We start from the raw sequence: 26,652 nt of genomic DNA, 5'->3' as shown, positions 1-26,652 counted from the left end.
TTTAGGTTTAGGTTGAGGTGTTTGTTAACTTTAGCTTTAGATTAAGGTGTTGGTTAAGTTTAGGTTTAGGTTGAGGTGTAGGTTAAGTTTAGGTTTAGGTTGAGGTGTAGGTTAAGTTTAGGTTTAGGTTGAGGTGTAGGTTATATTTAGGTTTAGGTGTAGGTTAAGATTAGGTTTAGGTTAGGGTGTAGATTAAGGTGTTGGTTAAGTTTGGGTGTAGATTAAGCTGTAGGTTACGTTTAGCTTTAGGTTGAATTAATGTTAAGTTTAGATTAAGTGTAGGTTAAGTTTAGGCTTAGGTGTTGGTTAAGTTTAGGTTTGGGTTGAGGTGTTTGTTAAGTTTAGGTTTAGATTAAAGTGTTTGTTAAGTTTAAGTGTTTGTTAAGGTGTCTTTGTTTAGACTTGGGTGAAGGATCAGGTAAATAAAAAAATACAGAAATAACTTTTTTTAACATTCTCTGTTCAAATCGATATAATTTTGCTTGTCTAGGTAGTGTCATTATCATTTCTACAGGGGTTGATCCATATTTAGTACACACTGTGTGAATCTTTAAATTGTCATTCAGTTGCATCTTTATGGATTCCTCTTGTGAGCAGACTGAAAGTTATATTTCAGAATGATTTAGAAAATCCAAGCAGAAGATTTCCTGCACATATATCAGCCTCAAAAACTCTATAAATGACTTCCTTCGTACAAGAAATAAAAACTCAGACATCATAAGAAAAATATAGGACCTGGAATATTTGAGCAAGTAATGAAAGCAGGAAAGAAGAGAAGAAGGAGAGAAACTGAGAAATCTTTTTTAGTATTAATGAATGACAATTCTAGCAAAAGAGATTTTATCATTTATTTATAAACAGTGAATCCAGATGCTATGTCTGCCAGATGTTTTCATTTGTTTTCATACCATAGAAGTATATTTGAAGCAGTTGATAATAATTTCAGTAAAAAAAAGAACATTCGATATATGAAAAAAATAGTGAAGGATGCCAGTGATCTCACCGGCCAAACTGTTCGGTCAGTCCAGAGTCCGTCCAGAGTCCGTCCAGCGTCCGGCCAGCTGGTGCGAGACTCTCGCTCAGGACAGGGAAGCGTTCCAGGTGCTGCTCATCGTCCATATGATCAACAATCAGGAGAACTGCAATCAGTTCTCCTCATTTCTCCTCGACGTGAACCACATCTCAGGTGGCTCTGCATTCTGGAAGGTTTTTCCATAACCATAACCATAATCTTATCTACATAATGCACGGTATACCATTTATTCTCCATATCTACAAGATAAAACACAACAAGAAACCTTAACTGGCTGCATGTTTTCAAAGCACTCATCTTTTTTTGATCAAATATTTGCTTACTGATTGTGGTAACACTTACAATATTTGAAGACTATCTATATAGAGGCTTTATAACACACTCAAAAAATTAAATAATGTTTTTATAAAGCATCATTTTAAGATTTATGAATTGCGTACGCAATTACATACAAAATAAGTTGTTTTTTTTAAATATATATACAGCTCTGGAATAAAATAAGAGACCACTTAGAAATGATGATCATAATGATGATCATCAAACCAAGCTTGAATTTTTGCACCAGGAGTGGCATAAAGATATCCAAAAGCAGTGTGTAAGACTGGTGGAGGAAAACATGTCAAGATCCATAAAAACTGTGATTAAAAACCAGGGTTATTCCACCAAATATTGATTTCTGACTCTTAAACTTTATGAATATGAACTTGTTTTCTTTGCATTATTTAAGGTCTGAAAGCTCTGCATCGTTTTTGTTATTTCAGCCATTTCTTATTTTCTGCAAATAAATGCTCTAAATGACAATATTTTTTTTGGAATTTGGGATAAATGTTGTCCGTAGTTTATAGAATAAAAAAACAAATTATATTTTACTCAAATATATACCTATAAACAGCAAAATCAGAGAAACTGATGGCCTTTCACTCCTACGCTGTTCGTGGTGGCGGTCATTACCGAGCGAGGTTAGCAACCTTACTGAAGCTCAATGATTACCTGTTCAGCAGCGAAATTGAAATCCATTTACAGTATGTTATATCAATACACAACATCAACACTGCTTAATTTCCTAAAACATAAAACCTTATGTTGGCAGTACTGGGGTAAATCATTTATACATGTTTTAATGCTGCTTTATAAATACATTATTTAATGCTCTGAATTAATGTGTTACAAAGCCCCTATGTAGGTACCCTTCAAAAAAAGTGACTGATTGTTTTCCCTTACTCTCACATTTCAACGTCTCAACATGGCCACTTTTCTTATCACTCTCTTATCATAATTCTGTGCCACTGTTTGTGGAACGTATTTACAAACTGTTTAAGTTGGCTTTGCATCTAGAACAGTTTCTTTGGGAATGAATTGCTCTATGTTTTTGCTCTAACAGAGAACAATGAGTATCTGAGGGTTTCTGAAAAACATATTTATGTATGAATGTACTGATTGTTTCAAAAGATGCATCAACGTCTATATATACAGTGAACAATATAAAAAAAAGAAGTATAAACATTGCTGAAATATCTGAAATATTTGAAGTATCCGACCATTAGCAAATGAATCATTCCCGAAGGCAGCTTTTGAATAATAATAGTATGTGCTAACTGTAGAAAGGGTCTGCTGGAAGGAGAAGGTTGGATGGAGAAATCTTGAGTTATGTGGCCGCTGTTCACTGGAAGACGGTGTGGTAAGTTGGGCACTGATGGGACTTCATGTATTTGATGGCATACTTAAGTTCTTTGCTCTTCTTGTCCCACTTGTGGATAGACATGAGCAGCAGCTGCTGGTCCACTTTGCGTCCCATGATGAGGAAGTTGCTCCCGAGGTTGTCCAGTTGTGAACAAGGGCAGTTTGCTCCATTCTTAAGATACAATGTGAGCTTCTTCAGGTCTTTTTTGCGCAGGATGCCCATCTTCAGAACCTTCTTCTTCTTCTGTGCTGCGATGAGCTTGCGGTCACCTTTCTCCTTTTTGACTTCTTTGATTTTCATCTTCAGCACTGGAAGAAAAGATGAAAGAATTAGATATTTTACAAATAAATGACTTTTTTTACTTAGTCTCACACAACAGCATTTTTCTAATAATTCTAATCTGATGTTGAAGCCACACACATGAATCGTTGCTAGTCATCAAACTCCTCACACTTCCTCACACCATCTGCCAAGAGACAAAGCCCCCATCCTTAAAAGCTCAAAACCTTGCACGAGTCTCTGAAGAACTAGATACAAACAAACATGGCGACACCATTGCTAAGCTAGTTGCTAGTTGTGAGTGCTTTCTGCTCAGAAAAAGCCAAGAAGGAGTCAACAGGACTTAATTAACTTACGGTTTCTGAGGCTGGTAACTTACAGAGGTAACTCTTGCTTTTCATTTTCTGGTGAGGTCCTGATGAGAGCCAGTTTCATCATAACGGTGACAAGATGGTTTTTGCGACTGTACTTAAGGATATTTCAAAATTGAATGGCCCGATTATGGTGGTGTTGTGTTGGTACGAGTGGATCAGACACAGCAGTGCTGCTGGAGTTTTTAAACATTGTGTTTACTCACTGTTCACTCTATCAGATACGTCTACGTAGCTAAAATAAACATCGTTGTTTTATTCTATAAACTACAGACAACATTTCTCTCAAATTCCAAATTAAAATATTGTCATTTAGAGCATTTGTTTACAGGAAATGAGAAATGGCTGAAATAACAAAAAAGATGTAGAGCAACAAGTTCATATTCATAAAGTTTTAGGAGTTTAGAAATCAATATTTGGTGGAATAGCCTTGGGTTTTAAACACAGTTTTCATGCATCTTGGCATCTTCTCCTCCACCAGTCTTACACACTGCTTTTGGATAACTTTATGCCACTCCTGGTGCAAAAATTCAAAAAGTTCAGCTTGGTTTAAAGGCTTGTGATCATCCATCTTCCTCTTGATTATATTCCAGAGGTTTTCAATTTGGTAAAATTGAAAGAAACTCATCATTTTTAAGTGGTCTCTTATTTTTTTCTCAACATGAGGCTCTCATATTATCCATTATGCACTCCACACTACAGGATACTAAGTCGTAAATATGAAATGTGTTTCACATTCACGATTCACAATCAGCGAGAAGATCAGAGGACTAAAGATTGGATAATCTGGATTGGATGATCATCATTTACAATCACTCTGAATGGGAGAGTCTTTCTGTGATTGTCAGGAAGAGCAAATCAGCCTTATAATCACAAGCCAGATTATCCCATAGTGTGGGCCAGTCATAAGCTATAAGCTATGAGGACCACCTCAAATCAATGGAAAAAGGTCTTGTTTGTGTGTACACGCACTGTCACTCATCTTTACACACTGGAAAAAAAATCGCAAAATGCTCCTTGCCCCTTCAGGGGCTCCCAGTGACATACTGGTTCTTCCATTCATTTGTACTAGCTCAAGCAGCAAGACATTTCACAACAAGCGCACAGGAAGAGCCTGGGCTATCCCATTCAGCGGAATGCTTTACACCTCCCAAGAGGAGCATCATTTAACCGTGGACGGCACTAATTGCAGTCACCCGGGAGAGGACGGAGAGGCGAATGGAAAGTTTCAAAGACAGATGTGAAACACCCCCTCAGTGGCCCATGCACATCCCCACCTCATTCACCGCTTCAGTTACAGAGAGCCATAGACTCTCCAGCACCACTGGTAGCAGAGAAAGACCCTCGCCAAAGAAAATCATATAAAAAAAAAGCGGTATTGCAAAATGTATAATCAAGGTTATTATAAATGTTCACTTAGACATGCAATCATGCAATTAAATGCTCTGTTTCTGGCATATTTTAGGTACAAGCTTTTCCAAGCTTTACTGATCCAAATACATATCGTCGCTGTCCAATGAAAAACACTTATCTCCAAAACAGCAACTTTTCAGGAGAGAGAAAAAAACTTATTAACTTTCAATGGAAGTCAATGTAAAAAGAGGTTACGTCAGGTCATTTTGAAGAGTCTGTATTGGTCCGTTCATCAAGGCATTTTGGCACAGTGTAAGGAACAGTTTGTCTGTTCAAATTATGTAGTAAACTAAAAATCGTCAAAAATGGAGATAAGTGTTTTTCCTTGGACAGCGACGATATACAAATATACGAATACCTACATTAATGAATATCCGAATATGTTCAGTACCACTCAAAAGTTGGACACACCTTCTCATTCAATGGTTATTATTTTTTATTATTTTTTTTCTACATTTTAAATGAATACTGAAGTCATTCAGACTATGAAGGAACACATAAGGACAAAACGAAATACTGAGGTGCTGTTAGCTTGCAGTTTCTGAGTCTGGTAACTCTGATTAACCCATCCTATGCAACAGAGGTAACTCTTGTGTGGTGGTCCTGATGAGAGCCTGTTTCATCATAACATCGTTAAGATGGATTGTTTACCAGCAATAATTTAATCTGAGACTAAACTTGCTATCCATAATTAGCAAAATGGTAAAAACTGCAGATCTATTTGTATACTGATTAATTAGCCATTGAAATTAACTCTAAATCTGTATTTGTCCAATATTTTGTCCAATTTGGAATAATTTTCAGTGTTTTTTAGTCATGTACAAAATTGCAAAGCATTTGTAATTTTATTTCCAGCATAATATACTAACAAACTTTGTCCGACCATCTCCATTTTATAGAATATCATGTGGTGCGACCATCAAGAAACTACTACTTTGGGACTTTTATGTTGACACCAATTTAAAGACAGGAAGTTGCATCGTTTACCAGTTCGCCAAGGACCTATGAAAGCAACAAGCCTGTTTTTTTTTTGGTGCAGCAAGTAAGTTGTAGTACAATCTCCTAAGCTACACTTAGTAAAATCTAATTGAGTAAACGTGTTGCAAAGTAACATTTACTGAACAAAAAATTGTTAAATACACTGAGAATTCTGAGTAAATATTACTTAAATATATGCTCTCTTCAATTCATTTGTTTACTGTTTTTACATGGAAAAACTTTCCTACGTTTTTGAAAGTAAATTCTACTCCACATTTTTTCTTCAGTGTGCTTTAGTTAATTGTTTTGTATTATTATTATTTTTTTTATTATAAGTATATCTGCTATTTTGAAAGAAATTCTCTGTGTGTTCCTGAAAGGGTTAAAAGTAAGCACTGGTTAATATGGCTCAGACACATGCGCATACATTATCTCTGTCTGCTTGCTGTCAGTGCAAGTTTAAGTGGCTTCACTTAGACAGTGATGCATTTCCAGCTTTGCTCTCTGAGAGCTTTGGCAACGGCATAAATATTATTTTAGCAGCAACGTTTTTTTCCTGAATCATCAGACTGAGAGAATGCAGTAATGAAAAGAAAAGAAAATAGCATGATTAACCAAAAAATAAATAAAAGCCAATTATAAAGAGCACATGCTGAAGCTCCCACACAGACAGCAGGCGGTCTGAGAAGTTCTCAAGCACCGGAGAGAACAGAGCACGACCATCTGGGTGCCATAATAATTACCAATAATAGTTAATACTAAACTCTGACCAAGCTAGGATTTCTGCAGTTACACTGTACACTCACTTATATAGAGAAATAAAGATTCTATATTACATTAGAAAGAGTAAATCTGGGCTCTGAAACGTCCATCAGGGAAAGCAGGGGTTCCTCCACAGTTTCAATAAAATAAAAAAAATCTTATGAAACATATACTTTTAACTTTTTTTTTAAATGCTTAAAAAAGAAACATTTAATAAACATTTTTCTTCTTAAAACCTTTTTCTTAATGATTCCTCAAAGCCCCTTCTCCAGAGTTTAAGATAAAAAAAATACCATAAAAGTTTTAGGAACTAATATACTTTTAACCGTAGTAAAAAAAATAGGGTACAGAGTACACATATTGCATTGTGAATAAGCTAACTAACCCCATGCATAAATTTGTGACTGATTTTGGTTCTTGCCCATGGGCCACAGTTCTGGTGAGGGTTAGCTTGCCTGCGCAACATCGTGGTGACAAGCCGAACCCACTTTATAAACAAGACCTGGTGTAAATTGCAGGCAGTAGGTCTGACGGGTGGCTGAACGCAGGTATGGAGAGCTTTTCACCTTGATCCAAACCAGATCCTGCTCTTTAAGAGGCTTTGAGGAAATATAGAACCTGTGCTAACACCCAGGAGCTCGGTGAGCTTTTATCAAAAAGTGCTGCACTTTGGCCGATGCTGAGATTTTGCCGTTTATGAATAACATTCTGTCCTTAGAATTCCTAAAGCCGAGTCGTGTCCAGATGATTTTTGCCAGCGGGGCTATCTCAGTAAATCTCTACGCATCAGTTAACATTTGGTGGTTGATGTGCTTTCTTCAAGACATAACTTTGGACTTGTTTTAAACTTTCAAAAACAAATGAAGATAGAAGGAACATCAAGAACCCCAATCTTGACAGCGCTCCCATTTTTCTTGTGGTCCTCAGCCAACAAAACTATTAAAAAGAAATTCGTTTTGGAGAGAACATTAAAGCACATAGAAAACAAATGAGTGACCGGCGAGAGTGAGCAAATGACTAATGCAGTACATGAACCTGTGTATATTTATACTGAAGTCATTCCTGGCAATCTGACAGCTATACCTCTGTACAGAACATTCTGCTGTGATCATCTCTGGATTCTGTTCAGCTCCAAAGCCTGTCTGCAGCGAACCGCAGATGAGAGTTTTAATGAAAATAACATTTGTCTTCTTCAGTCACATGTCCTTTAGTATATTAGTATATTATTATTTTAATTGCTTGTTGTGAAATAATTACAACTCATAATTTCATTTCCTTACACATTTAAACTGTAGAAGAGGCAGAAATATTTTTTATTATTTATTATTTTCTAAGTCTGAATGTAAAATTTTACTTTTTATATATACACTTTACTCATCACTGAAGATGACCTGCTGCTATTCTGCTTTTGTATTGGTAGAGACAACCATACCTGTCAAGTCTCCCGTTTTGGCCGTGGAAACTATCGTATTTTACCCCTCTTTCCTGCCGTCCTCCCGTATTAGTATTTTCCCGTAAATTTCCCGTATTATAAATGAGAGATTATTAAATCTCTTAACACCAATCATGGTGCCAGTTGAAGGAGAAAGTCCCGCCTTTCAGGAGAAATAGCCAATCAACTTGCTGGTTTTGCGCAGACAGGTATGGAGGCAATGTGGTCAGCACCAAGACAAGGGGTTTGTTGTCAAGCGTCGCATGTCTATAATTCCAGCAGGACAATGTTCATCTGCATACTACTGCTTTCTTACCATTTCAGTCTAACACTTTTGTATGGGTGCAACTATATTTTTTTGGATGTTAGAGTATATTTGTATATATTTATACTTTTCACCCTGTTAAAACTGCTAACTAAAATCTAATGCCAGGTCAGTTCATTCCCAAATATGTATGAAAAATAGGTTAAATATGATTTGGTAGAAGAATAAGGAAAGTAGTTAATTAATAAATCAATCAGTCAATTAATAAATCATTGTTTTATCCAATTTAGTTCATTAGTTAGACTTTTTCATACATAGTTCCATCAATGACCTTTCCTATGTTAACACAGACAACACTGTAAATCTGTAACAGCTTACTCAACCATAAAGTTAATTACTGTGCAAATTATCCTGTTGGCAATAATTGGCAGCAAGGGTGTTTTTGACCTGCATTCAGTGACATTTAGAGTCCAGTCACACATAGCGTCTAACATTACTGTAAATACAGAGAACCTCATATTTAAAAAAAAAAAAGGGATTCTGTTATATTGTTTTGTATTTAATAACATTTTATAAGGGGTTAAAATTATTTTTTTTTTCCAATTAGGGTTAATAATACAAAATGAGGGGTTTAGGCTTTAAGTAACTATCTGTGTAAGGTATACAGTACAGTAACAGTCGTCTGCTTTAGTAGCAGTCTAGATGTTCAGACTCATTAGAGACAGCTGCTCGCGCTCATAACGAGCAAAGAATGATGAAGTACGAAGAAAACTAATGTCACGCATTAGTCACTTAATTAATCGCACAAAATAAGCAAAATAAAACATAATAATATTGATGTTGTTCAGGGGCCAATAAATACACACAGACAAGAAGCTCTGTTTCACTCTTCTGCCTTTCCAGCACTTAAATATAGACCTTAAATCAAGTGATAAGTGTCCTGGCTGACTAGCATCCACAGAAGCACTGAACTTTACTGCCCTGAGGAAGTTGGAAGCAATGCTGCATTAATAATAATAATAATAATAATAATAATAATAATAATAATAATAATAATAATAATAATAAACAAAATTGATAACATATTTTTTTTTCATTTTCATAAAGATTTAATGTATCGGAATTGCACTAGAGGCAAGTGAAAAAAAATATGCCACCAAAAAATAATAGTTAGCAAAGTGTACAAAATACACAGAATAGCTTAAGGGTGCAAAATATTTCTACCAATCATAGAGGTGAACTATATTGCCAATATATTCGCTCAATGAAGTTCTTCATGCTTCTCTGTTCTTAAGCTAGTCTGGAGGTCAGTAGTGGTTTACTCTATCACATACGTAAACACAGTAGTTAGGAGAAAAACCCTTTTACACTGATTCTGATTTTAATGGACAAAGCTTACAAAACATGCTTGTAAGCTACCCCATCATGTGGAAGACTGGGGTTCAATTTCCAGTTTGGACGACAACGCTACACTACACCAGGGGTTTCAGATTTGCGGCCTTGTGCGGTGCATGCTGGGTTGCGTTGAACGCAGCTCCGCCTTTCGGCCAAAAAGTTTAGCAGAACTCAACTTTTGTTTTTAATGAATCTGACCGATGCGCTGCATCCAGCCAATCAAGGAACAGCAGCTGCGACTTCACACACATTCGAGCCTCACACACACACACACACAGAACAGCACCTTTCAACCACGGAAAAGAGAATCTGAAAATGACTAATATGGATTTATATAATTATAAATTACAGTGAGATTTATTAAAAATAAAAAAAACCTTAAACTTATGATTGGCTACATCTGTTGCTTCATTGAATTCAAAACCATCACGGATATCTGATGTTCTGACGAGTTGTGCTACCCTGTCAAACCGCGCTTCCCTTTTGTGTTTATTTAAAGGTAAATATACGAAAGAAGCACAGTATTAGAGCATGTTTCCAGTAGAAGTTCATGTACTATTTTTGGATAGCCAAAATCACCGTATAAGGGTAGAGTTATGGTAGTAAGAGTTTATTATACTCTGTTTTTGGATTTTTTTAAAACAATATTTTTGTTTTAATATTATTATTATTATTATTATTATTATTATTATTAGTAGTAGTAGTAGTAGTAGTAGTAGTAGTAGTAGTAGTATTAATTGCCTTTACACGTTGACAGGTTGTTAAATGCACAAAAAATACAAAAAAAAAACTGAATTATTATAAAACACATGAAAAATAATAATAAAAAAATTTAGGTTAGCGCATGTGCAGTGTCTTTAGGAAGCACGTATGGATGGGTAGCATAACTCAACAGAACACCAGCATGGCAAAATGCGTTGAAGGAAACACGAGTCTTTGTCCTGTTGCAGCCCAGCCTCACCCAGACTCTACCTCCAGCGGCCCACAGATAAGATGAGTTTGAGACCACTGCGCTACACCAATAAGAGTCCTCAAACAAGACTCATAACACTACATCAGTCCTCCTCTGTAAAAAGAAATACCCTTGTAAGTCACTTGGATTGGATAAAACCCAATATAATGAATAGAACGCACATTCTCACAATTCCACTGTGTTATAATATCACTGACAGTTGGCTGTGGAATGTTTAGTAGTAAGGAAATTTCATGACTGGACTAGTTTCACAGGTTCTGCATCCTATAACAGTACCATGCTGGTGTTCACTGAGCTACTGATTCTTTCACTAATGTTAGTAGAAGCAGTCTACATATTTACATAAGTGCTTGGTTTTATTTGTGGCTATAGACGTGATTGGAACTTTAATGTTTAATGATTTGGATGGGTTAGCAAATAGTATACTATATTTTGGCAATATAGTTTATATTACACTAATGAAATCCACTATAGGTTATTGTGGATTGTTTTTGGCAAACCTTTTAAAGGTAAATTATTTAATTTTCAAAATATTATAAGGATTTTTTTGCATAAAATTACCTAAATATGTACAAAAGACATTTTGTATTGTTTTTTTATTTAACAACAAAGTGTCATCTCAAATGCTTTTCTTAGATGTGTATTTTTTTGAAAACTGTTGAAAACAAAGTGGTGAAGACCTGAAAGGGTTAACTAAGACTGCTGCTTTCCCTCCTAATTTCTACAAGACCAGTCAATCCTCCCACTCAACATGCTGGCGAGGGTCATTTGTCATACTTAAAGTGGATACATACAAAAGGGAAGTCTGGATCCAAGTGAAACACACTTCACAGCCAAACACAACTGAAAAATGAACGAAGCGGCTTTATTTTGAAATTAGACTCTTTAAGGTAGGTCACTGCAATAGCGGCCTTCAGGTTTGTAGATGTTAGACATTTGGTTGGGAAGCTCTAAAAGATCCACCTCTGATAGGTGAGTTTAAGACCCTGTTTACACTTGTTCGGTTCACATGACTCGTATCTGGATCACGTCCTGATAAGATTTTAGACACATGCAAACGCGTCTCCGGTTCGTCTGACTGAAATCTGATTACTTTGTCAGATGGAATATGCAAATTCACATGGAGATCAGCAATTTTTACTGGTCTTTCAGTTGCACTGGGAGGGTTTTTTGGTTGTTGAATGTGTTTTTATAGTGACTGGATTTAAATTTGTTTTGTATACGTTTTGAGTGTGTTTACACTTGCATTTTTAGGCACTGATTATCACCAAGGATGTACCTCTTAGTAAAGATTGGCAATATGATATGGCAATATGAGATGTTATTTTATCGGATTGTAAGATTTTCTTCTCATATCAACAATATACTTTTTTTAAAGCATATCAGGGATATTATCTGTGCTTACTGCACCCAACTGCAAATTTCATTAAATAAATGTTAATAGTCCAGTTTAATTGAATGAAATACCAGGCAATTTGAATAAAATAACTGTACTTATTATGGGACCATGATTGAGTTTTAGTTTTGAAGGGTTTCCATTGATGCATTTTGATTGCACATATACAGTGTTTCTTTTTTTTTTCAATATTGTGCTAAAATATTTTTACCATATTTCCAAGGCCTTTCTCTTAGTCATTAATTGTAAATAAAGCATAAATTACCAGATGAATTCAAAGTCAATATAAAGTGTAATTTTTGCTTAACCTATATCTTATTGAAGACTGTGTGTATCGAGATAAATATAGTGTATCATGTTTTTTAATATTGTGATTAATGAAATGTGCGTAATTCATAAATTATCAGATTAACTCTTAAAAAAGGAAGAAGCCTCTCTTCCCTCATGGTCATCAAGAGGAATGACTTTAAGACTTGCATTAGAAAAAAGAAATACATGTAAAATGAAAGAATTCAGAGATGTATGGCGGTTTTTCTTTTTCTTAAAAAGAGGCAGCTGCACTTAACTTTATTAAGTAATCATTGAATGTTCTGTATTTAATAAATATGCTCTAAATATTCTGTTTTTCATAAAAAAATGCTCTGAATGTTTTGAACTTTGTAAATATAGCGTGTCTGTTATGTTAAGAAGACTAAAGAGGAAATGTACGAAGAACTAGAAATGACTGCATTGTTAAAGATCCACAAGATAAAATATTACCATTTCACACACTTTGGGTTTCTGTTTTTGTTGCTGATTTTGTTATATTTTTTGTTAAGTCGTAGCGTTTCTTGATAACCATTGCTCTTAATCTTTTATTATTTTGAAAATCAAATAAAGATGTTAGTTTAAAAATACACTCATTTGGTTTAGCCATATCCAAATACATATAATTCTGATCATTATGCGACTGAGAATAAATATGGGCTAAGAGAACTGCATTGTCCTCAATGAGTTTGAGGATACTCAGATCTCAAATAGCTGGATTTTGACTGATTGATCAGTTGATTGATTGGTCGGTCGGTCGGTCGGTTGGTTGGTTGATTGATTGATTGCCCTTTTGCTTACAGATCACACACTGTGTAAATTATTGCAGACATTCCCAACCTACATTCCAAAAATGACTGGACTGAACTGGACATTTCAATGGAAAATTCATAAAATAGTTGTTTATTTGCTTAAATAGGTGCAGAAAACATCTGCTAGCATTGTATCTGATAACAGATTTTTACTATGACATTATGATATTATGATATTTTTAAATATGACAGCTTAACAGTGGATGCTTTCCCACAGAACACTTGAATGCAGCCAAATTACAAGACTTATGTCATCATATTGGAGTCATTGGACGTGCAGTCAAGCAAGTGTTGTCATTTTTTTTTTTTTTTGCTTGGTCTTGCTATCAACATAGCATTCCACTGCTCAGTGTCTTTCCCCTTAGTATCTAATCTCTGTACAACCTCTGGTTTTGCTCGATTTCTCCACATATTTGTCTCACACAGTGTGTGTGTGTATATGTGTGTGTATATATGTGTGTGTGTGTGTTCTTACTTACCGAAGTCACTGGCACAGAAGTGTTCCATTACTGTCTCAGACTTCAGTTCATTGTCACACGGTGGACATGCTTTGGAAACTGCCAGGAAAAAGAACAAACCAACAGAAAAACAACAGGTTATTCCACAAAGCCGTCTTTGATAGCCCTCATTAGTTTAGCATTTTAACATTTCAGTAATCCATTGTCTTTTTTTTATTCTCTTCGGCTTCACGCAGGACTGACACAATGCTAGGTCTTGTGTGACACAGCTGGAGAGAGATACAAGCCTACAGTAATGCACACTGAAGCACTAAGCACTTTGTAAGCACTTTGTGAATTCCATCTTGTCACATGCTATTTTCTGCAGGGAGGATATGTGGAGCAGGACTCCGCTGCAATGTTTGCGTTGCAATTAAGGCGATGAAAATGTTTGAATGTAGATATCTGTATATTTTTAGTGAACAGGCATGGCTAAGGTCTTGTTGGGGGGGGGGTGGCCCCCTTTTCTGAATTCGAACTGGATGGTGACCATTGAAGTTCTAATGCTTTCCAGGGTCATCGTCCATAAACAACAACAACAAAAAAAAACACAAACTGAGAAATAAACCAATCATCTTCTTTAGAAAATCTTTAGAAGTCTTAGATCACAGATTTGGCTTATAATGTGTAAATTAGTGATGATAACGATAATACATTAACACATGCAATTAACCTGATTAATAGAGTATTCTCTCAGAAGTTCAGAAGGTAGATTAGTTTTTATTTATGTTAAAATACGAAATAAATCTCATAACTAACTCTCACTGTTTTATGTCTCCCTCCTCACCAAGTTCCTTCCTCTCCTTCTCTTTCTCTCACACTTTCTCTCTCTCTCTCTCTCTCTCTTTCTCTCTGTCTCTCTCCTACCTGCCTAATCCACTCTAATGTATCTGTTAAAGTCGGGTTTAACAATAGAAGTTTTACAGTTTAAGCTGAGAACAGATCAGGTAGCTTTAATTTCCTCTATTAGACGTTCTACCACATCTTTCTCAGTCATTTAAGTTACTGAACATTCATTTCTATTAACATTTATTTATATAGTATTTTTTTTACCATAAATATGTTGGCAATGAGCATAAGGTTCACAAAGGACAATCTATACTTAACGTTTCACAGGTAAAATTAAACAAACACATCAAACACCATAATATCCTATTGTTAACCTCTATAATAAAAGGTTTTTTTTCTGTATTAAGAAGGAAAAAATATTTTAATAATAATTAATTATAGCTAATTGTGTGAATAAATTGTTAATTTTTTTTTTTTTTTGCAATTGACAGCCCCAGTGGAAATGTAAAATGCAACCCGTGCAGGTGACTGTGACTCCTCGCCTGTTGTGCTTTCACAGTTCTCTTTGTGTGTGTGTGTGTGTATGCATTCTAATGGAGGCTCTAATGTGTGCAGAGAGCACAGGGACGGCATGCAGGGCACCCCAGCTCCACAGCTCTCACACTGAGGCTAAAGGCCAGTGCTAATGGAGCTTAATCCATAGCTTTCAGAGTAATGAGCGCAACCACTTCTGGCAATTGGTTCTTTGATTTCTTTAGTGTGAAGGAAAAGTCAAGAACTTCCGCTTATTCCCCACAAGACAAGCAGATCCTGACAAGCAAATGCACCTCTAAACACTTTGATGATGGCTTTCTACAAAAACGCGTGTTGTTCCAGGCCATTGGTGTGAAAGTGGTGTTCTGCCAAATCCATAACGTTGTACCGAACAGGCCTGCCAGCAGCTAACAGCTCAAGTTGAGCTAATGCAAAGAGGCACTGGCCTACTTATGTAGCTAGTGTAGTAGCCAGAGATTGTCAGCACAGTCCTGAGCTTTAATAGACTTTAACAAAGATTGACCAAAATACGTTTGGCCTCATAAAGTCTCACGACATGCTGGAAAAACAGGATTAGTTTTTTCTGGTAGGCATGGGAAAAGATTTCAATGGTAATGTGTTAATGCGAAACATGCGTCTTGAAAGTTCAAACGGTAACGTTGGGTAGTGTTAAGTATTTAGTATAAATCTATAAGTATAGATAAACTATAAAGAAAACAATTATTATAGCTTAAAGCAGCTTTAATGGAGAGTTGGTATTTTTGCTACTGGGCGCCGCCTACAGTTGTGAAGTGTTATCTACTTTTTCACCACTGCAGTGAATACAAATTACAACCCCATATAACAGGGGTCGGCAATTAGTTTTGGTTTATTTTCCAAGCCATTACTTGGCGGGCCACAAAAAAAATTCTGATTTGGAAAATGAAGTGTAATGGGATGGACTGCTACAGACTAGTAGCTCTCCAGCCCAGAGGGTTGTTGAACCCAATTGCAGAACAGTTGGTTTAAAAGCAGCTAAACCCAAGACAAAAGGAAAAAAGAAATAAATAAACACACCACTCCTCATGCAGGATCGAACCCGTGTCGTCAAGGTCGCAGTCCAATACACTACCGCTGACCCGGCTAGTGAATTAGGAAACTGACGGGAAAAAACGCCCTTATAAGGAGATAGAGAGCCCAAGAACGTGTGGAAAAACTAGAACCGGCGGAAACTAAAGTCACGCCAAGCGTGAGAGAGAGACAGGGGAGGATTGTAAACAAAAGCTCACCAGAGATGCATTTTATTTTTTATTTGTTTCATTATCGTTTATTATATAGTTCAAACAACCACACAGGCCAGATGTTTCATGCTTGCGGGCCCATGTGTGACCCCTGGCTTACACCATATTCATATCCGTTTTTTGGCACAACAAGATTTTATCTCGTTGAAAGGTTCTTTTAAAATCTTACAATGCTTCTTGTAAAATATCACTCCAAATAAATACATTTCAGAAGCTTATGGAAGACAGTTAAGCAATGATACATGAGAGGGAGTACTATAACGTTTAATATTGGCACTGCTGTGCTGCGGTCATAGGCACGAACCTTGAGTGTATTATTGCGATTTTACCACAGATCCATTATCGCTGTTTATTGAAAGATTTGGAGTTAAAGAGGATGATAAAATGCGATCTGTTTGGTTATAAACACTCTGCCGATTAAAATAATTCCATTGCTGCTCTGTTTGTAGCTAAACTGTTTGGCTTGTTCGGTTACAGTGCATTACTGGCTGATAATGTCACTCATAAAACACCTCTCAGCTAATCACATTACAGAACTAGTCGGAAATAAATGTGGTATAATCAATAATAAGCTAGCAATAATATATATTTTTAATTATTTATTTTTTGGGGCTTTTTATATAGTTTTAGGAGTCCTTTAACACTTCAACTTTTTAGAATAATCCATTTATTGGCTCTTTGCTGTTTCCTCTTGCTGCTGCTCTCTTTATTGCTAACATCAGCAGTATTGCAGAGTGTTGCAAGGTTGGTTCATAGACCTGTAGGTGTCCTATCACCACATTAATCTACTAAACAGAGAAGTTTGGAGCTTTGCCGGATGTGGCCTGTAAGAATCTGCACAGCTAAAATCTCAGAACCCCCTGCCCTTCACACTCTGTCCAGACTGAACAAACCACAGTATGTTGTAACGGTTTGGATAGCAGGAGGTACAAGGGTTCTCCTGAAAGTGCTGAGCAGTGTAATGTCTTGTTTCACACTGCACTGCCTGTGAATGAAAGCTTGTGAACGATTTTGTCATTCGCTCACCGCAACGTCTGTAACCTTTCGCTCCAGCTAAGACAACAGAAACGGCTGGTGGCGAGCAGTTACACGGATCCCTGCCCGGGTCCCCCTTCCAGGTTAAAAAGCGAGGGTCAGGGTTTATCGCCCCAGTCACAAGAGCCACCACGGTGGAAGATAATAAGGAGGGTCAAGGTTCAGCAGGCTTCAGTGCTGGAGGTGGTGGGGAATTGAACCCCCTCTGTGTGCATTAACCAGCCTTTGGAGCCTCAGCACAAATTCTCATGAATTCCCCCTTTCTGAAAGTGCTGCTAGCCTGTGGGTCAGAGATGCGATTGTCTGCCAATCACGCTCTTTCTGAAGGGCGAGAACTCTGGGCCCGAGAGCCACATACTTGAAGCTGTAACGTCTTATTTGAACTGCGGAGTAATTTATTCACTTTTGCAGGGTGGTTTATTGGCAGGCTGCCTTCTTGAAGCCGAGCCAAGGCATGTGTCTGAAGAGCAAGCACTGGGAATTCTGCAAACTGAGTTTCTGTGTATGCTGCGGATTTACTGATTGACTCACATTAGCGGACTGACGCGAGTTATTTACGACTGATTTAGTCAAAGCTTTTCCTGACTGTATTTCTCTGTGTTTTCGCTTGTCATTTATTCATTTTTCACACGTAAGACATTACTGGAAACACTTTACTGAAGTTTGGAGTTCATAAGACTACATAAGACATGTACATATACATACGCCTTTCATGACCACAGATACGCAGATATGAACCTAAACCCTTATTTTAAAATGCGTTTTTTATAACACTTGCTCATTTTGAGGTAAAATTACCTCAGAAGTTATAACAAGGTCAATGACAAATGGTACAAATGGAATAAACTGGTATAAATGTTTATGTTATGGGTTATACAGTCAAATGTAGTCAATGAATGCTGCCTTTCAGTAATATGTAACTCACAAGGCGCCCAAGTCGAGCTAATAGTTTTAACCCCTTAAATCATTACCCCACACGCCTTGAGTTATTCATCTCAGGGCTTTTTATACACCAGCTATTATCTATCATTATTACTGTGAAGTCTGTTGTAAACGAGACTGAGGTCTCTATCCGCCCTCAGCCCTTTTAATGGTTACTTAGTGTTTAAGGGGTTAATAGGGGTTAAGCCTGCAATAACAGCTGCGATAGTGTTTTTTTTTTTTTTTTTTTTACAAAACGCCAAATTTACACACTTCAGAATATATTGTTACATATACTTTATACAGTGAAAAAACCTCTTGCTTGATTGCTGAAAACCTCCTTTAAAATAAGCTTTGATCAGAACGATCAACTGCTTAGACAGCACTGCTGCCTCTGTGTTTGTTTAGAACAGATTTATGCTGAAATATGAGACCTGATTAAAAACGAGCTCGTCACAGGCTGAGAAGCCTCGGCTCGAGACGTTAGCCAACCCGCAGTTTACTGGGACATTTCCTGCTGGCCTCTGTGCAGCGAGGAGTGAGCCTTAAGGATGTTTTGGAGGGATTTAAGAAATGGGCTCTAATTTTAGGACTGTCACTGAGTGTGTCGTTGGGGCGGAATGTGGTTTGTTGGCTTGCGAGACACTGTGAGACTCGAGCCAAAGGTCTTCACTTTTTAGGCCTTTTAGTTTTTGTTTTTTTTTTTTTCTTTTTTTTTTCAGGGGCTGTTTCCTTATAAGAAAGAGGAAAGCGTTCCATTTAGAGTTCTCCGAGGTCATAATTTTATGGCTCATTTGGACCCGCGAAGTTACGAGCAGTAACACATATGACATAAAACATTACTACTACGCAGAAGATGAAATATGGCGTGTAATTTATGTCACAAATCCCAACACATCTGTTTAAATGCGCACGGCGCACAGACAGAGGCTGGTTTAAATATCTCCCCTTGAGCGACCCCTGAGGGCTCCTAAAAACACAGCGCTTCTGCATTCACCGGGATCCTGTAAATAATTGAAAATACATTCTCTAAAACAGATAGAGAATAGAGAAAGTGCTCTCCGTGGTCCGTTCTGAAGTCGTCCCAGAGAGCATGTGGCTTCCATCAACCAAAAGAATTAGCTGAGTGCACTACAACACAAGACAGCTACTGAAAGTAATACCAGGCTCAGCCACCATGTACTGTATGTATTCATTTCCTTTGAATACATGTCATTTAGTGTTGTTTGGACTTTTTTTGGAGTTTGATCATTCTCCCAGTTTAACCCTAAAGATACTAAAACTGTTAAAGTTTGGAGATTTAGAAATCTCAATGTTGAGAAATCACAGTTGTGTAATTGAACAGAGAGCGGGCAAAAGAGTACTTTTAACACATGCATTGTGGTGAGGTCTTCTTTCAGAGTGATTTTAGTTCTAATTCTGCGCTTCTTTGGTTAAACGATTTGTAAGCAAGCAAAGACTTGAGAGTTTATATATCCATGTCTGCTGTAGCTCTTGTTTAAGCATCAATAGGAGAGCCATAGTTCTTCAGGTAGCAAGCAAAAGCTGTTATGGCCTGATAAACCCTTGAGAAAACCAACCAGATCTATTTTTTTTGCAAGAATGGTACAATAAGCACATTAATGCCATTTATAGTAATGTCTTATTTTGCCCCTTCCCCTCTCAGGATTGCTACTGCTTTCAATATGAAAGAAAAAAATCTTAAAGACAGCCGCTTTAAATTTAAATAAGGTACTATTAAAGGCAAAATAATAATAACTGATACACCATTATACTTAGGAGTATTTGTATGTTTGATCACTCATTTTTACTATTAGTGCTAAAAAATTGCTTTTATGAACTACAAATGTGTTTGTTTGATTTCTTAATTAACTATTCAAATGATGGTTCACACTATTTTGTAAATGATGAAATGATTAATAAAAAAAAAACAATTGAAGAACCCCTGAAGCCAAGCCACTAAACCACTGAAGAACATTTGTATTTGAGACAATATAGATGCTATGTGTGTATTGGATTACTAGTTTGGACCAATTTGTAAATGGTTACATGTTTAGACATGCAGAACCTTTGAAGAACCTTTAAAGAACCATTAAAGCCAAGCTACTGAACCTCTAAATAACCTTTATTATTAATTTAAGAGTATGTAAATGTTATGTTTGCTTATTTAATCACTCTTTGTGTATTGTCTATTCAAACACTCTTTTTTTGTTACTGCTGAAAAACTTCCATTGAAAAACTGTGCTTGTTGGGTTCCCTTTTCAGAACTTTTCAGCTGATCGTTCACACTATTCTGTAAGTGGTGAAATGATTAAGCAAAAAAAACTTTGAAGAACCACTGAAGCCAAGTGACTAAACCACTAAAGAATCTTGAGAGAATTTGAGTCAATATATATGTTATATGTGCATGTGATCATTGTTTCTCACCATTTCCAGTACAAAATGTGTTTGTCTGATTCCATAAAGAACTTTTCAACTGGTAGTTTGCACCATTTTTTGGTGAACATTTGAAGAGCCATTGAAGTCAAGCTACTGAACCTCTAAAAAAACATTATTATTTATTTGATAGGACGTAAATGTTACTTTTTTGTGTATTGTATATTCAATCACTCTTTCTTTCTGTTACTGCAAAAAACTGCCATTAAAAATGTGTTTGCTTCCCTTTTCAGAACTTTTTTCAGCTGATCGTTCAAACTATTTTGTAAATGGTGAGATGTATAAGCACCAGGAACCCTTGGTAAACCACTGAAGCCAAGCGACTAAACCACTAAAGAATCTTGAGAGAATTTGAGTCTATATATGTTATATGTGCATTTGATCACCATTGATTTCTCACCATTTCCAGGACAAAATGTGTTTGTCCATTTTGTCCTTTTTAACTAGTAGTTTGCACCATTTTTTTAAAAGGTGAGATGTTTAGACATGAAGAACCTTTGAAGAGCCATTAAAGTCAAGCTACTGAACCTCTAAAAAACATTATTATTTATTTGAGAATATGTAAATGTTACTTTTTTGTGTATTGTATGCTCAATCACTCTTTCTTTCTGTTTCTGCTAAAAAAAAACTGCCATTGAAAAAATGAAAATGTGTTTGTTTGGTTCCCTTTGCAGAACTTTTCAGCTGATCGTTCGCACTGTTTCGTAAATGCTGAGATGTTTAAGCACCAGGAACCATTGATACACCATTGAAGCCAAGCCAGTAACCACAAAAAAAACCCTTTATATTTAAGAGAATGTAGATGCTGATGTGTATTCAATCACTTCCACTTGTCCTTACTGCTGCTTCTGAAGAAATAAGTCATTCGGCCAACAGTAAATTGATGACTCGGTGTCCTAACAGTGGGTCACTCCTGTTGCTCAGTCAGTTTGGCTGTAGATTAGAGAGGACAAGTCTTGTGTGTCACATGTAAAAAATGTTCTTCTGTTAGAGTAATTAATGTCTGAAGAAAGAAGAACACTGTAGAAACGCCACTGACCAGAATGTATCCATCATTTAGCGCTGGCAGTCTCTAGATACCAACTCAGGAACATGGATCCTGGCTGTTAACCAGCCTCCCAGGACTTCACCTCGGACCACAGGAGGAAGAAAAAAAATAATAAAAAACCCTGCTTTTTCCTCAGGCCGCTCCTCCAGTGTGCGCTGGAACCCTGCTCTTCTCCTGCCTGCTGGTAACAGTCCAGACCTGGCCATGTCAAGCGTGTTTGTGTTGCCATGCTATCTGCGGACTCCTGTTTCAGATCACCGTGCACCCTTACCAAAACAGACATTGATGCGAGGCTTTGGCTGCTCTCCAGCTGCGAGGTGGAAAGTGAATTTTACTCTGTTCTGCTACTTTCCACACAAGCACTCCAACCGGGCATTATCATGTAATTGCAGAAAGGCTACAGTGTTAACTGGGCCTCAGTGTGTAGCAGTTAGAAGCTAGAAACGCTAGGAGTTTCTGACACTGGACGACTCACAATTATGGTTATGTGGTCGATATCTCGGGGAATTCTGGACAGCATTAAAGTAAGACTACTGTTACAACAAAAGCCACTTAGAGAAGGGAGGATTTTATATCAGAATTGAAAAAAAAATTAAATAGAAACCACTCTACATCGTCAGAATGTTGATACAGCGCTATGTTAAAGAGTAAAGCCAGTGAGAATGATATAGGCTAGTATTTCCCTCAGGGAAAGCCTTGCCTTCTTTACATGCTCTTACTTTTTCTCAGCCAATGTATACACACACACACACACACACACTCACACACACATTATACCCCGAAAAGCAAATAATACAAAGGTTTTTTTTTTTTTTTTTATCTTGCACAAAAAACAACAACTTTGTACCAATTTTTCCCAAATGTTTTCTTGCTTCAATTCAATTCTAAACATATCGGATCTGTTTCCCAGGCAGGGATTATAGGCCAAGTCTTAGACTACGCTTTTCTTTCAATGGAAAATCTCCATTCAAAATGCAGTTCAGTCCAAGACTAGGCTTAAACCCTGTCTGGGAAACTGCCCCATTGTTGCTGAAACTTTTCTTAAGACGTTTTTTTCTCAATCAGCTTGATTGAAATAGTCATTCAAACTTTTTGGATAAACTTGGATTACAAGTTGGATGTTTCCCACTGTATCTATTTTAATGCACATCAAGTTTGCACATTGTTTAGTTCAACACCGCACACGTAATCTAAACTCACTTAGACAGACCAGACAGTTAAATTTAAAAGACAATATACAGCTCTGGAAAAATAAATAAATAAAAATAAGAGAACACTTAAAAGTTTCTTTGATTTTGCCAAATTAAAAACCTCTGGAATATAATCAAGAGAAAGATGGATGATCACAACCATCAAACCAAGCTGAACCGCTTGAATTTTTGCACCAGGAGTGGTATAAAGTTATCCAAAAGCAGTGTGTAAGACTGGTGGAGGAGAACATGCCAAGATGCATGAAAACTGCGATTTAGAACTGGTTCAGGGTTACCAAATATTGAATTCTGAACTCTTAAAACTGAACATTTTTTTGCATTATTTGAGGTCTGAAAGCATATTTTTTGTCTTTTCAGTCATTTCTCTTTTCTTTTTTTTTTTGCAAATAAGTGCTCTAAATGGCAATATTTCTATTTGGAATTTGGGAGAAATGTTGTCCTTAGTTTATAGAATAAAACATTATTGGTCATTTTACCCAAACATATACCTATTAATAGGTCTCTTACTTTTTACCAGAGCTGTATATTGTTATATTTTGTCACTGTCCCACAAAACTAATCTTGCTTTTTCCATTTTTGCAATTTTTCACATTTGGCTTTTACTTTAAATTGAGTCAAAATGCATTGTTAAATAGACCAATGGAACTTTTGCCTTAAATAAAGTTCAAATTTAGATATTTCTCCACATTTGAAGATTGAAGTATTTGCATGATAAGTCAACTTTTCTGTGAACTTTTGAAAGCATTATATTTCAGTATGCACAATTACTTAGATCCATGGAACTACATGAGCAAAGATGTTATAAAATAAACCATAGACTAAACCTTCCTCAGTTTGACATAATAATAGACATTTTCCAGTTTAAATTCCTTTAAATCGTTCCTTAGTGGAAACAAAACAGGAGAAGTTTGTTTTCTCTGAGTGTCTATGTGTTTAGTATTTTGTGTGCTGAATACTCATCTTAATGCAGCTTAAAAAAGCAAAAAAGCTTTTTTAGAAAATGCTGATTCAGGGTACTTCTCTCTTAATAAAAGAATAAATAAATGCACTGAGTGAGAGTACATGTCTTTTATCTTCTGTGTTTATCATTGTAGCATATTATCAAAATATTAACCCAAGCAGAACACACACACACACACTTTTCAAACCTTCCCATGACCATGTACTCTCACTCTAATTCTGCCCACTCTTTCCTTTCCTCTTTCTCTCCAATTCCCATTGCCATTCTTTCGCAGACAGTTCTTCAGTCCTCAATGGCTTTGACTAATGTACAGACTAATTAGTGATCCGCAGTAATTGGCTCCCTGGCTAATTGGCTACATAACTGCCAGATTAAACAAAAGAAGAGAAAGGCCAGACACAACAGGAATTGCCCCCTTCACATTCCAAATGAGATTTTGCTTTTAGATAGTGAAAGCTCTGAGCACTTACTGTCTTTAGGAGTACAGTGAATACCTTCACTTCACTTTCTCAAGACACTCACAGCTCACAAAGACAAGATTTAAAGAAAAAAAAAACGAAGAGAAGATTTGTGCGCTGTGTTTTGCCTTTTTTTTTAGGCAAATATGAACAGGACTTTTTTCCCCTGTGTTTTAATAACCACATCTACATTGTTCAGAACAATATTGATAATGGTGATCACTTTTATAAAATAAAATTTGTATTGCCTTTTTCATGTCAACGACCATTTCTTTTGCTTCGTATATAAATTTTTTGCTAGTGTCTTTGCAGGCAACTGCAAAATGAAAATGTTTTTAATATTTTTTTTTATAATTTTAATATATTTTAAGATACATTTGCTCTACACAAGGTGTTTCTTATGGATTGGTTGAGACTTATTGAAACTGCTTGTCATTTATTCCTAATATAAATGTTTCTTGCTTATGAAATCATGCATTTTTGCATGGTTACTAGATGTTTGCCATATCTCACTGTACATAATATTTAATTACACAGTAAAATCATGATTTATACAAATCTGTATTGTGATAATAGCAGTGTTTTGGCATGAACTTTTTAAGGTTTTTTTTTTGTATAATTGTTTATGTTGGACGTTTTCATTTATGCACTGAATATTGTTTGCAACATTTTTATTTTAGTTACATAATTATTCTGAGAAAGTGACTCTCGTTTACAAAATAGAAATTTATGCATATTTTATTATAACATTGATTTTCTCATCTCCAAGAATATTGCTATTAGGGGTGGGCGATATGGCCCTAAAATAATATCACGATATTTTATGGTATTCTTGCAAAACCTATACTCTTGGCAATATGACAAAACATTATATTAAAAAATAATGAAGAATACACTACTGCAACAAAATTACATTACATATTATTATGGCATACTATATGATATGGCAACCCCGTAACTAATATATATATAGATTTATAGATTTATAACAGAAGTCAATGATCCAGAATGTCATGATACTAATAATAAAGCACTCCAAATATATATCCAGGATTAGAGTAAAATAGTCTCTAGTAGATATAAAATAGAAAATGAGAACAGTGTGATTTTTTCTTTAGCTAAAAACAGCAAATTCGGGGGGGGGGGGGGGGGTGATATGGTTATTTTAGGTTATAATATCGTTCACAATACTGAAAAACATACCCCGAAATATGGAGATATTATTAGATTTTAAGGCTACTGTATATCGCCCACCCATAATGGTTACTTCCTAAAGCTTCATAAATCTAAATTAATTACTGACTGAAAACAATGAATTTGGCTTATTATTATTATTATTATTATTATTATTATCATCATCACATAAGTTACCTAGGTCAGAAGGTCTATCTGTAAGTGTTAATGATACTGAGGGTCCTACCTGGAGTCTGAGTGGCGTGGTTCATAGAGAACTGCATGGTGATGCACAGGTCATTATCGTAGGGGAACTTGTCGCACTGGAGCATCTCAGGCCAGGGAAAGCCGTAGGTCTCCATGACGGGGGCGCAGCTATCCCTGACGGCCTCGCACAGGGAGCGGCAGGGGTAGATGGGCCGGTCCAGGCAGACTGGAGCGAACAGTGAGCACAGGAACACCTGAGTGTCAGCATGGCACCGCTTGGCCAGCAGGGGCACCCAGCTACCTGCCTGCTGCAGCACCTCTGGCATGGTCTCGTGGTCCAGCAGGTTGGGCAGCCGCATTTTCTTGTAGCCCACAGTGTAGCAGAGGCGCAGGTCCACTGGGATGTCTACGCACTGGGGCTGCTTGGCGTAGAAGCGGCCGTTGTGGAAGTTGTCGGACTGCCAGCTGTAATAGTCGTACTCCTCTGCTGAGGCAACTAAGGTGATGAAGAAGATTCCTAGTGCCAGAAAGGTCAGAAGCCTGGCCTTGCTCACCTGTTTCTTCTGACCTGCCATGCTGCTGAAGTTTTTTTGGTGTAAATTAATAAAAGAAGGACATGAGATGGTTTATGAAAAAATAAAAATTTTAAAAATAACAATAATCCTTTTCTTCTTCTTCTTCTTCTTCTTCTTCTTCTTCTCCTTCTTCTTCTTCTTCAAACTGTAGATGATTAAAATTAATTAAAAAGCATCAAAATGCTGCTAAAAGTCTCCACGTTCCTCCTGATTCAGTATATTCAGCCCAGTCAATCTTCCACTCTAGGAGTTGAAATGCTCCTAACCTGCAGTGCTTCAGGTGGCTTTAGGGAAGCTCCCACAGCTGTGCTCTTTTCTACTCTAACTGAGGTGCACTTAAAGTATATGAAGGAGTGGATTGCAGTGGCCTTACCAGCAGACAGCCCCCTAGCAAAGCTGCGAGTCCACTCCACCTCCCACAGGCTTCTCCT

At 36.6% G+C, this 26,652-nt stretch overlaps 1 protein-coding gene across 1 annotated transcript; it reads right to left on the bottom strand.

Moving 5' to 3' along the window:
- Positions 1-834: 834 nt before the first annotated feature.
- sfrp5 (secreted frizzled-related protein 5) lies at positions 835-26,652 on the bottom strand. Its single transcript, XM_022684803.2, has 3 exons — positions 25,687-26,652; positions 13,576-13,653; positions 835-3,022 (listed from the first exon to the last, which is right to left on the bottom strand). The coding sequence occupies exons 1-3, from the start codon at positions 26,219-26,221 to the stop codon at positions 2,694-2,696; spliced, it is 942 nt and encodes a 313-aa protein (XP_022540524.2). The 5' UTR covers positions 26,222-26,652; the 3' UTR covers positions 835-2,693.

Source organism: Astyanax mexicanus, chromosome 7, assembly GCF_023375975.1.
Source record: "Astyanax mexicanus isolate ESR-SI-001 chromosome 7, AstMex3_surface, whole genome shotgun sequence".
NCBI lineage: Eukaryota > Metazoa > Chordata > Actinopteri > Characiformes > Acestrorhamphidae > Astyanax > Astyanax mexicanus.
The sequence above is the reverse complement of the archived record's forward strand: the minus strand, read 5'-3'. Positions and strand labels throughout refer to the sequence as shown.